The 13,178-nt window shown below is 43.7% G+C and overlaps 1 protein-coding gene across 2 annotated transcripts in view; it reads right to left on the minus strand.

Annotated features, from left to right (window-relative positions):
* Nucleotides 1-1,636: 1,636 nt before the first annotated feature.
* Nucleotides 1,637-13,178, minus strand: part of CRISPLD2 (cysteine rich secretory protein LCCL domain containing 2) — a 30,841-nt gene continuing 19,299 nt past the window's right edge. For both annotated transcript variants that reach the window (XM_051801768.1, XM_051801769.1), the window contains exons 12-15: nucleotides 12,626-12,698; nucleotides 11,863-11,938; nucleotides 7,030-7,163; nucleotides 1,637-5,042 (exon numbers count right to left, since the gene is read on the minus strand). In XM_051801768.1, the coding sequence (XP_051657728.1) occupies nucleotides 4,988-5,042; nucleotides 7,030-7,163; nucleotides 11,863-11,938; nucleotides 12,626-12,698 (338 nt within the window). In that variant the 3' untranslated portion in view covers nucleotides 1,637-4,987. The remainder of the gene's footprint in view (nucleotides 5,043-7,029; nucleotides 7,164-11,862; nucleotides 11,939-12,625; nucleotides 12,699-13,178) is intronic.

Below are 13,178 nucleotides of genomic sequence, written 5' to 3' on the forward strand. Positions count from 1 at the left end.
CAGCAAGCTGGGAGAGCCTGGCTTCTGCATGATCCCAGAGGATTATCAGTGTGGGAAAACAGGTCACCTTCACTGAAGTCCACGTAGTTTTCTCTTTCCCTTCCCCTCTACTTTCATTTGAACTTCCAGTTTTTATGCCCTCTCCACAAAAGCACAAATCTCAATCCCACCCCCAGCAGGGAAAAAAAAAATTCCGTTTTTCTCCTACTTCTTTGTGTTTTGCCCTCAGCCCTCACTTACCTGGGTTTCATCCCTGCTGTGCAGAAGGAACACCCAGCTTTGGCTGCCACGTTGCTCTCACACAGCACTTGTGACAACACAATTCTTTGCTGGATGAGCACAGGATAAAGCACATGGCTGGAGCAGGAGGAGACAACCATCAGCAAAACCAGAGACAGTGTCAAAGGATTTGAAGCTAACCCAAGGGGATGGGCTTAGGTTCAGCCTTAAATTTAGGGCATTATGCTGCTTTGCTCTCCAGGCCAACCAAGACCTAATTTTTGCCACAGTATTCACGGAAACATAGGATGGTTTTTGTTGGAAGAGACCTTAAAATCAACTAGTTCCAACCCCCAGGTTGCGTTGTTTTGTAGCACCAACAAATGGGAAATCAAACAACTGTTGCAATTAATAGGTCTAAGAAACCTCACAGTGACCATTAGCCTGAATTCTCTTTTGTACTTACTTTTAAGTTCTGCTCATGAAAGTCTCCCCAAACATTTTCAGCAAAGGAGATATTTTTGCAGAAGGGAGAGCAGGTGAGAGCAAGGACAAACTGGGCATTAAAAAGTTCAAATGCACAGTTTGGAATTGCAGGGAGTGCACCAGCCATGACATTTTCCTCCTAGAGGAATCACTGGCAGTGCAATAATGGTGTTATCTTGTCAGTCCTTGGTTGGATTTTACAGGTAAACACTGTTCAACCATAACTGCATCAGGCAAGCCTTGGAGTAATGCAAACACCTCCAGGTTTTATGTTGATCTTGTGGTATATGTAATGGAAACCAGAAAATTCCATGGCCTTCTTGTCAGCCAGGACCCCCTCCCACGGCTCAGCCCACATTTTTGGTCCAAACCCACGTGGTGCTCACTGCCTGGAGGCTGAGTTATGAACCTCCTTTTACCAAGGTGGTGTTGAATTACCAGGGAACAACTTGGTTGGATTTGTGGTGCTGTCGGAGAGTAGGAGCTTGGAGAAAACTTCAAGGGGAATTTAAAAATCTGTCTACTTTTCATTTCAAAAAACAGAAAGGGTATATTTAACAACAGCTGCTCAGGTGGGGACAACTTCACCTCAGTTGTATTTTGCAGCATTAATTCATTGAACTCTTATTCCAACTAGTGAATTTTTTAATCTTTTTCTGTCTCTATGCTGCAGGGATTTAAAGACAGTGATTTTCCCTTACTCTAAGGATGGTTCACTAAAGGATACATCTTATTTTTGATGGGGTAAAGGCTGGTTTTTAATGCCTGGGCATTGGGCAGTTAAATTTATTTGTTTGTGGAACAGACTCTGCACAACCCAATCTCATTTGGGGTCTCCAAGGAATACTCTAGTCCCCAGAAATAATCCCAAATAGCTCTTCTAAACACAAACTCAGCTCTGGCTGAGCATTAAAGACAAGGGAAGCATTCATTCTGGGAAGGTTTTATTTCACAAATAATTCAGAAATCAAAATAAAATGGAAGGGGGGGGAAAGATATTTTACAATTCTGTATTTAGAAAAAAAAATCTAGTTTATAAACAACCACATAGCCCCTTGGAAAACATGCAAAGGCACTCGAAAATTTACAAGTAACTTTTATACATAGGAAGTAAAATACATCATTTTTCATAGAAAAAAAAAAAAAGCAACTCTATGAACTGGCCCTAAATATTTAGACTGCACAACTGACCAACTGGAGCCTCCTCAATCAGCTGTTGGCTGAGTGTCTTAAAATGAAGAAATTAATGGAGCCAACAGACCCCCCAGCTCACCAGCCATGGCTTCAGCTTTCGCCCTGGTTTTGTGTTTTCTGGAGGTTTGGCTGAGCCAGATGTTCTGGAACAACATCTTGGCTTCAAAAAAAATCAATGTATTGGCAAAGTACAACCAGGCAGCCTCAGCTTTGCTTCAAGATCCAACCTGGGTGCTTCAAGTTGGCACGTGCCCACAAACCTGCTGAGCTGGGGGCTAAGGAGGAACCTGGTGAGATAAAGACGTGATGCATCTTTAAGCTGCACTGAAATACATTAGGCTGAGAAATGTTTTGGTATCAGAAATAAAATCAGTAAATATCTGGCTACAAACTGGTACTGTCCCACCTGTTTATGAACAGCTAGCACACGTGATTGCAAGTAATCGATATATCATGACTGCCTCGGAGGACCTGATCACACCTAATTCTGGTGGAGGTATGTTTAAATGAATAGCACCCAGGACCTCGAATAATATTTGTGTAGTAAAGTCACAATTTCTCTTTTGTACAACAAATATAAAAATAAACAGATACAGACTTAAATTAACATCGGTTTCTAAAAATCCAAACCAGTTGGCTGAAGATAAAAATACGCAATTGTTACTGGAATTAAGCATTTTAGGATATTTCTGTTGGAATAATAACCCTCCCCTTGTCCCCTTTCCATCAGGTAGATACATCCCAAGCTGTTTGGATTTTTATGTGCTCACAATAATCCCCTGGGCTTTACTCCAAGAGCCCTCGCATTTCTTTCCACCACTTTCCATCCGTGATTATCACGGAGGTGGCATCCTACAAGGTGTTTTATGTGCTCTTGCAGTCCCCGTGAACCTGATTGCATCTCTTGCTCTTTCCAATTCAATTTAATAGCCCTGTGGCTGCCATTTGGCCCGTGGTGGTCCCAGATTCATTGGATGGGCTTGAACCAGACCATGTATATCCCAGTTATTCACAGCGGGCAGAAACAGGGAAGCTTTATCTCACTGCCAACATCTCAAACGCTTCCAACCAGCAGCTTTTCTAAGATACGTTCCAGCTGTTTTTAACATCAATTTACCTAGCAAGAAAAAAAAATACAGTTTTCCTATCTAAAGTGAATACTGTACATCTTGGAGGACGATACTACATAAAAAAAGACGACACAAAGAGTCACTTCTCTCTATCCACCCCAAAGGTAGGTTTTCTGTGCAGTACTTTTGGAGACGATGCAAAGAAGCTCCAATTTCATGTTTTGCAAAAGGTCTCTTTCCAAAATCAGATTTTACAGAGAAATAATACCCAATGGTGAGACAAACTGAGTGATAAATGCCATTTAAATGTCATTTCCTTGCTGATATCATGGTGTTTACAGAATTAAAGAAGTGCTTAATCATATAAATGTTTTTGGACTGTGTTTTGAAATAGCTTGAAGAGATGGCTCTTATATCTGTCTGGATTAACCCAAACATAGAGCATAAGAGCAGCTATGAGTCATCTGCCAAACAGAGAGAAATATTTCCTCCTTTGTTACATAATATTATCATGCAGTTATTGCATAGAAGGACTCTGCATTTACAAGAATGGAAGAACTACCATTGACATTGTCTTCTCATGACTAATGAAGTTATGTGTATACACCAAAACACCACCAGATTTGCGTTTAGACCAACTCTAAAAATTCATTTCCAATATAAAGCAGAGAATACTCTTCTGCCTTAAAAGAGCAGGTGATGGTAGGCCCTTCTCCTGGCTTTGAAATGCATTTGGGTGCAGGTCAAGACATAATTATCAAAATACAAAATAACATAATTACAACACCTATGAGTTTTGCAAAACCAACCATCCTGGATATCCAATGCTCCTGGGTACAGCATTTACACTGGCAGTGGGGATCTGTTTGCCTCACAAATTGGACAGGAAAAATTAATCTACCCCAATTTATGCCATAACTTTGAAGTCTCACAACTGCACACACCACAAGGAGCTTCACAAAGGGAAAGTGAACTTGCTTCCTATGGATGCAACCATTCCTAGCAGAAATAAGATTAATCTTATCACTATGTAACTACTACAGATAAAACAACCAGCACTGCTGTATAAAACAATACACTGCATTTAACTGTACTTGAAATGGCATGGAATATAGGATGAGATGTGCCAGCACAGGAGCTCCGATTCACTGACTTCTCATAAGTTGCCAGGCTTGCAAAATACCTGTGAGTGTTTGACCAGCAAACACTAAACCTGCTTTTTTGATTGCCTGGTGGCCTCGTTTTCTGCAGCAAGGTTCTCTGCCACCATTTTACACCCCACTCCAGTCCCCAAAAACCTCGATGTCTGGCTGCCAAGAACGTCCTCTCCCCAAACGTGACACCATCACTCAACGTGATGCCCCAGCAGCCTTACACAGCAGTGCTGGTGCATGCCCCCTCATTGGGAAAAGACCAAATTAGCACTTCTTTTGCACAGAAACCACACAAAACCACTCTCTCAAAGCCCATCCTCTCCCCAGACAATGCAACTTTTAAACCAGTTTCAAAGTGTCCAGCGCCTGGACAATCGCTCACTTCCGAGTCTGCTCGGCCGCGCACATCCTCACACCCGCCACAGCAGATGCTTCACACCCTAAAAATGCCATCCAGGGCCAGGTTGAGATCCCTACACCTGCTGTCCCTTGAGCCACCGCCGTTCTGTGTAGCACACCTCTCGTAAATTGGAAGTTAGAACAGTTTGTCGTTGCTGAATGCCCCTAGAGAAACAAAAACACGAGACGAAAAGATATAACGCTGCACGGGTGTGATGAGATGCAAACAGCTGAGTCAGAACAGCTGAGTCAGAACAGCTGAGTCAGAACAGCTGAGTCAGAACCTGGGGTCTTTTTTTTTTTGTCTTTTTTTTTTTTTTTTTAACGTGTCCCTTTTCTTTTGGAATTCCCTGAAGGAGATCGGCAAGGAGGGTACGGTCAGAGCTGATGCCGTCAGAGGAGCTTTCGCGTCTCCGGAGGTCGACAGAGCGCTCTCCCAAAGAAACCTGCACCTTCCCTGGGAATTTACTGCTTCACAGCAAAAATTCGGAAGGCATTGCCATCTGAAGGATTCTTCAAGCTGGAGGAAAAGAAAAAAAAAAAAAACACATAGAATGAACTAAATGAATACACTGCAAGACCCAAAGTGCGATCGACCCAGAGGCAACTCCGAATTTCTCCTATCTCACTCCTACCAGGAGCAAGGGAAAGATAAAAGATGATAAAGAAGAGGTACAAATCCATGATTTCACCTTTGGTTTATGTTTTCAATCCAAATCCATAGTGCTAATGCCAACAAAAGGAGCTAGAAGGTGACAGCCTCTCTTACAGCCCTAGCTTTTATCCAAGGAACATTGTGCTCCCTTATGCAGAGATTCAGGCATGAAGAGGAATATGTTTTCCAAAAAAAAACTTGTCAAATAGGCTGGCAGGTTTCCAGAGCCTGTCTGGCCTGTCTCCTGGTGCTGACAAGGGGAGTAGCCAGATCAGCTCAAGTTAAATGACAATAAATATGGATATTTATTTTCAATCTGCAGAAGTGTCTCCAGCCACTCCAATTCAGTGTCATTGTGTGCACGGGGGCAAGAGGGTGTTTCTATTCCCAAGTCCTATTTCTTCAGCCCTGCTGGGCTGAAAAACCCCAGGAAAAAGACGAAATTCCATATTCCTGCAAAATAAACATTCCAACAAGGATAAAGACTCAGTAAATCCTAAAAGTAATTTTTCCCATACCCGTATGGGTGTGTCTTCCAGTGTCCTAAAGGGTAAAGTTTTCACCTTAATCTTTGAAAAGCTATCTCACAGTCTGATGGATCTCACAGCATGAAGCTGTTCCTTATTGCTGAGTGTAAATAACACTTTCCAAATCTTCCTGGTCATCTCTGCTGCGAGAATGTCTTTGGTTTCCCTCACCTCCCAGATCAGCACTGGCTGCTCATATTGCATATCCCTGCTTGTGGTGGGATTTATTCTTAGCTAGGGCACAGTTTGCCATCCAAGTAAAAAGTTATCTGTTAGTATAAAATGTAAGTGCGTGCAAGACAGAAATAAAATTTAAAAAAACCCCAAACACCTCACAGGAACAGGAGGTTTTTCACCTAAATCCAGTATACTGAATTGCAAATCACAGAACTGCAAAATGCTGACCCTGATAGATCTATACTAAAAAAAACATGTTTAACACCTAAATCTTTCTTGTCTTAGTCTATTTTTATTTCCTGAGATGCTTCACAGCATTCTGGGATATCCATTAGTACAATAAAACCAGCAAATTTGATAGGATTTCTTATGGTGTTTAAAAAAATTGGAACTGCACAGAGCAGGCAAAGTTAATAGTGACCAAAAACCCCCAAAATAGTTGGAAATTCTATACTTGCAGGAATAGCTTTGAGAAGTTAGTACCATCACACCAATATCTGACCAAAAAAAAAAATGCATCACAAGTTGAAACAGAAGTTTCAAATTAGAAAGGACCGAATGAGCTGTGACTTGATCATCAGGAGGTGCAGGATTTTGGAAGTGATTTGCAACTGGTCACTGAAACCAGCAAGGTTGGCCCAAAAGAAACTACAAAATTACAAGGGTGGTAAATCCATCTTCGAGAAGTGTTTGATCACCTCTGAAAGCATTACTTTATTCATGTTTCTTTCAAAGAGGACAGAGGACATGAGTTAACATATACAAATGCATCCCCCCACCCCAGAATTGAATGAAAATTCCAATTGCAAGCCTGAAAACCTGACCCAGGCTGAAAGCTGAAGAAATACCTGTGCCTATCTTTTAATGTGTCAAAGGCACAGCAAAATGTATTAATGTGGACTTTGTACTGTAAAAAAATCAAACAAGGCTTAACCATATCTCCATCTTTCACACGGATCCGAGGGCAGCTCCTCACTCGGGGAAGGTAAGAGCAGGACAACATGCTCTATTTGTTTGGGGCTCCAAATCCACAGTGACACTCTTAAGTCACGTATTTCCAATCCACCAGCCTTTCTAGCTGATATCTGCTGACTTTAACATGCCACAGAAAATAAGAGGAAAGTACAAAGTGAAAAAAAAAATCCCACCTCTCCGACTGGACACCGTTCTTTAAGGAGCCAACGTAACTCTTCTTCTTTTCTACAGGCATCACATCCACAAAGCCACCTCTTTCATCTGAAATGACTCCTGCATGCACTGCAGTTTTGCAGATACTGGAGCTCTGAAAAATATTTAATTATTTTGACTTACACGCTGTCCATATTTTCTATATGGACAATTACTATCTCCATAAACACCAAGGGAAACCAGGGAATAAAAAAGAAACAGTTATGAAACAATTCTGTCCCTCTTTTGGACCAACTAGGGATAAAAGATGTCATGGAGCAGGTTTTGCAGGTACTTCCTAAGCCCTGGTTGTAAGAAGATCCACTGTCACTGCAGAGGACAAGCAATCTTTCCATCAGTCCTGTCTGAGGTGGAGCTGCACCTGGGAGACTATCACAGAATCACAGCATGGTTTGGGTTGGAAGGGACCTTAAAGATCATTCCACCCCCTGCCATGGGCAGGGACACCTTCCATTATCCCAGGTTGCTCCAAGCCCCATCCAACCTGACCTTGGACACTTCCAGGGATCCAGGGGCAGCCACAGCTTCTCTGGGCAACCTGTGCCAGGGCCTCCCCACCCTCACAGGGAAGAATTTCTTCCTAATATCCAATCTAAATCCACACTTCTTCTTCTTCTTATCCAGGGCCAAAGCTGAATTGAGGACAACTTTCCAGCCAGGGCCTCTTGGGTCTGCACCAGAGAAACCGCTGCGGTGAAACTCTTTGCTAGAGAGCAGCCACCTCAGCAAAGTTTATTCACACAGTTGCTTGAAAAAGAAACTCTTTTCCTGAATTAAGGTAAATGACCACTAATTATCCAGGAGAGTTCAGATCCTTCTTTCTAGGAAAAACAGAAGGACTGCACCCATTGAGTGGTGTAGCTTTTGGATAGGCATTACCCTGTAAGACAAAATCCAGTGTGGAGGGAGATTAACACTTCTGGAAAGGCTAAAGCTCCTCTATTGCACATCATTCCCTTCCTCTCCAAGATGTGCAGAGTCAGAAGAGCTGGAGGAACACAAAACACTAACAACTGATGACTAAGCTCCCAAACCATCCAGAAAAAGAGAGCAAAAGCAGAGAAGGCAAAGGCACAGTATAAACTTGGCCATCAGCTCTAGAGGATTTACATAGAGCAAGCTGGAATAACACAAAGCAAAAACCAGCTTCACAAAGGGGACTGCAGCAGGTGAAAATCCCAACCCCAGACCCTCCCTGATGGCTAAAAATCCAAGTACCACAAAAACGGTGCCAGGGGCAAACTGTATGTACAATACAGATTGTGCTGTTTCATTCTCACAGCCATATATGGCAGCTTTGCCTCGTCCCCTATATATTTTTCACTTTGGATGGCCTATCTCTTGGCAGCTCTCTGAGTTTTGAGTGCCAGTTTGGTATTTTGTTTCTATATATGGTCAGAGGAGCAAGGGAACACTGTGTTTGGAAGATACGCAGCGAATCCGCCCTAGAATGCGATGGGAAATCTGTTAAATCTAAAACTGGCTCATAAAAATTAAACTGTCCTGAATCAATTTGCAACCTTCTCCACTGGGAGACATCCTAAACAATGTTCAAAGCATTCCTGTGTTTTTTTTCCAGGACTTGCTGTTCTGCTGCTTACTCAAAGCTTTGACCAGCAGACTTTTTATTGCCTTACCCCAAACCTTGGATTAGAGCCCTCTCGTATCCCAGGCCGGGCTGTGCTTTGATGAATTGATTGCAGAGCTTTTGGAAGATGAGATATCACAAGAATAAGACCTTCCTGCCCAAATTTAGGAGTACAACATCTGTATGGACAACACAATGACTTTCCATAGTGAAGCCCCTCGGGATGCTCTGAGAGCACTTCCTGACAAAGCAGACTCCAGAGCACCCACCATAAAATCACAATGCACCTTATAGTGGGCCATTAACAGTATTCTGTGACTATGAGCTTAATCACCCAGAATTTCCTCATCAGTGTGACTGGTTTAATCATTGAGTTTGTATCTCCTGAGAGCTGAGCCTCCCAACTTGGTTTGCTCTGGTGCCAAACACCTGAGGATCCATCCTCCTCCAACCAATTGCTGCATAACTGTGGATAAAAGGCCTTATCTCAAAAGCAGAGAATTGTTCTTTCCTGGCTCCCATGCCTATCCTGGGCAGGGATGGGGATGGGTTTCCCTTCAGGCCTATGGCACACCAGGAGCCAGGCAGAGTGACAAAGCACAGCATCTCATGAAACCCAAAAGCTCTCTTACAACTTTCAGAAGGATCTGTGGGTGTTCACACAGCTCCAGCAGCAAGGCCAGGTTGGGTGGGGCTTGGAGCAACCTGGTCTAGTGGAAGGGTGTCCCTGCTCATGACAGGGGGTTGAAACACTGGGTCCTTTCCAACCCAAACCATTCCATGACTCTGTGATCACCCCAGATCCAGGCCTGTCCACTTTTACCATTGCATATTTCTTGCATTTTGTTCACTAAACCCAAAATTTAAGTCTCCTCTATGTCCTTGTTCCACAGTCTAATTTCCCCATGAACAATTCCCTGCACTGTTTTTAAAGCAAAGGCTGCCAATATCTCTCTATATTTTGAGCCATCAGAAGCACCCATGTATAAACTCACAATCCAAGAGAATTTTATACTGATAAGTAAACCAAAAACTCAATCAGAATGCTTTTAGACTGGGTAAAAATCCCTTTACACAAACCAAGATAGGGTCTCCTATGCCCCCGGAATAAAAATCAGAATTATCCATAAAAGCTATCAATTCCTCATGTCGCAGCTTTTTTCTTCATGGCAAAACAAATTTTATATATCTTCCAGGGACCATGTAAATGTGAACACTGTCTTAGGCCAAAAGGACAGTGAACCCTGTTGTTCCATGGACCAGCCAAGCATTTGTGTTACCACAGCTCAGATTGATTATCAACCTGAGTATTTAGTGAACTGATGTATTAGAGTAGGTGCTAAAAGACCAGAAGGCACCTTGCAGGGACTGCAGACTGGAAATGGGGCCAAATGCTCCATTTTCTTTTAGATAACTTATTAAATAAGACAGAGTTGGAGGACAAGTCCCCCCAGGGTCATGAAAGCACCACACTAGACATGAAGCTGGCTTCCCAGAGCCCTTCCCAGAACCAGCACTTGTCTCATCCAGCTTATTGCCTACTTTAGTTGTTCCTCAGCAGTGGGCTTGGGTTAACTCCCAGCATCTCCTGCTGGAGAGCATCCTGCACAGCCCCTGTTCCCTGGGAAACCCTTTCCCCAAATTCTTCCTGCCTGGCATGGTGTCTCTCTTCTGAGTTTCCCAGCCTAAGCATTCCCAGCACCAACACCTCTCCCTCTGCAGCCCCACTCAGAGCCACCTCAGGCTCTTTTTCCCAGCTGGTTTCCCCTGCTTTTCTGCCAACCTCACACCCTCGTGACCACCTCAATGCTTTCTTAGCACCCCCACATCACCCTGTTAGTCCAGTAGTCCAGAAAAAGGTTCACCAAACCCTCTAGGAAGTGACCAAATACTTTTTCATTACTATTATTTTTTGGTCTTCTCCCAAATCACCATCCATGCCCCCGTTTATGAAACAATACCCAGGAGGGACGATAGGAAATGGAGCTCGTGGTTCATTAAAGGACACTAATCCTTTTGCGTCAGTGCAATGCCAGCCTGGGCTGCTGCTCCTCCCCTAATACCCTTGTAATTCAGGGGTAATCTGAGGTAGTTTTGTCCTCAGTAAAAAAGAGAAAACTATTTCCCATTTCCTGCAGGTGGGAGCACACAGGGAGGCAGGTACTGCAGGGCAGCAGCTGCCTGGTGGATTTGCCTGTGAGCCAGTCCAGGACAACCTGTTTGAGCAGCTCTACCTTTAAAAAATGGGTCTCAGGCAAAATAAATAAAAAAAAAATAGTGGGTTTTTTGAAAAAATTGCTTTTGAAATTGCTTCCCCAAATTAGTGTATGATTTCTGCAGGGTGGTTTTTCTCAGGAGTCTGCAAAGCTCCAAGGTGACCCCAAGCTGGGGGTCCACAAGCTGCTGATTGCTTCCCCCCAGGGCTTTGAAAATACATGTTCCTACAGGGCACAGAGCTGCCAGGGAGCTGGAATTTCTGGACACAATATCCAATAGCAAAAAGAAAAAGGAGGAGAAAAACATAACAACCAGGCACTCACAAATGGAAAAACATTGAGACCCAGTTTTTAGAGGCCTCATATTAAGAGATTTCAAGAAATTGCCTCTTTGCCTAGTTTTAGCATCAAGCCTCTGCTCATCCCTAGGACCAGAGTTTAGAAAAACAAACCCATAAAAGCAGATCACATGCCTTCTTTCCACTGCTCTGAGCCCTGTCAGAAATGCTGTTCAGCTCTCAAAAAGTGGACAGGGGCGGGGAAAGAAAGCCTGGTTTTGCCAACTCTATAGTGTGATAGTATATAATAAAAGCCCTTTGGTGCACAGCTGTGGATCCCAAAGTGCTTTGCAAAGGTGGACAAGTGCTGCCATGACTTCACAGCCAGAGTCCATAAGGCAGGGAATGGTTAAATGACATGCCCAAGTTTTTCAGAGTAAGTTGGTGTCGAAGGGTAGAAGGTCTCCCCAAGCCTGTTGACCATAAGTCATGGAGTTATTAAGAGGCATATTCAAATCCTTAAGAATAAGTTGATGTTGGAGAGCAGAAGGGCTGCACAAGCTTGTTGACCCCAGCCTTCACCCCCGTTTACCCATCTCCACAACGATCACAGAGAGTTTGGCCTTTTTTCCCTAAATCCCAGAGCATGACCCCAGCTCTGTGACACAGATGTCACCACACACAGGGTCAGAGGGGAAGGATCATACTCACATCTGCATAAACGTTGGTGCCAAACACAGGTGCCCAGTACGACGGCTCGTCCTTACAGTGGGCTGGACAATAAATCCTAGAAAACAAGTTATTCATATTTATTCTCCATTTCGAGGCTGAACAGGAAAGCGAGCTGCATTCCTGGGACATTTCAAGTGCCTGCATCTGGTCTGCAGGTGGCAACAGTGAATTTAATTATTTTTTCCCCTCAGATGACATTTGGTTGTTACTGCAGAACTGCAAATAGAGGGATTTAGAACAGTAAAAAAGGGATTGGTCTTTTATGACCTTTTCAAAGGGGAGCACCTGCATTTTTGCACGGTGCTGTGCATGTAAGTCTTTGCATGTTTGTGTTCCCCTGCCCTGCCACAACCTACACCTGCAAAGAGCAGCTTTCTAGAACATTCTTCCATGTTTTAGAGTAGAAAGAAAAACCACATCCCAAAAATAGCAAATGCAAGAGAGTAAAGGCAGGGAGTGAAGTTTCACACTCATACATTGAGGTGTGCAGGGGGGGATCCCGTAGCCTGACTTACATGTTACTGAAGTGATCTGAAAACATAACGAGTTTTCTGTTGTGATGGTAAGAAAAGCAGGGTGGCAGGAGGAAACACGCCATTCCCAACCCCCTCCTCCAGTTCATCCAGGAAAATCAGCTCTACTCCCACCAGCCCTCAGATTCAGGGAGCTCAGCACCCCCTGTTAAGCTGCCCCTCTTTGGCGCAGGGCGGGTTTAGGCTGAGCCCAGATGGTTTTGTGTTACCTGGGGCAGTGGCTCGCTGGCTTTTTGAAGTGGCACAACTCAGCTACCGTGGTGTAACAATCCAGTGTCTGTGCTGCCAGGAGAAACAGGGAGAGGCAAAGTATTAGACCTAAAAGCTCAGGCAGCTGCAGAAAACACACGTCACAGTCGCACAACACATCTGGTGAGACCCAGCTGAGGGCACCAAGGGGAAAACTGCTCATTCCCACACCAGCAGCAAAAGCCCAGGAGAGGGTTGACCAGCTCTCCAGCAGGAATCCTGGCACCATAATACAGTGTGGCCTTGAAAAAGTCACAGCTTTCAAAAGGGAAAAGCAGCTGATCCACAACATGTGTTTTTGCTACAGCTCCAGGTGTGGAAATATAATAACCTGACCCCTACAGTTCTCCCTGAAAATGGCTCAGGTGGATCTATTCAAAGTGATGATTCTGTGTAGGAGGAATTTTTCAAAGATATTCAGAAAGTGGGAATTGTTTAAAAAGTAGAACTCCCCAGTATTTATTTATATGGTCATCACAAACATGATGACTCACTGTTAGAAACTAATTTCAC

The sequence above is a fragment of the Manacus candei genome, unplaced genomic scaffold (genome assembly GCF_025592945.1).
Source record: "Manacus candei isolate 608988 ecotype Guabito, Panama unplaced genomic scaffold, ASM2559294v1 h1tg000053l, whole genome shotgun sequence".
Lineage (NCBI taxonomy): Eukaryota > Metazoa > Chordata > Aves > Passeriformes > Pipridae > Manacus > Manacus candei.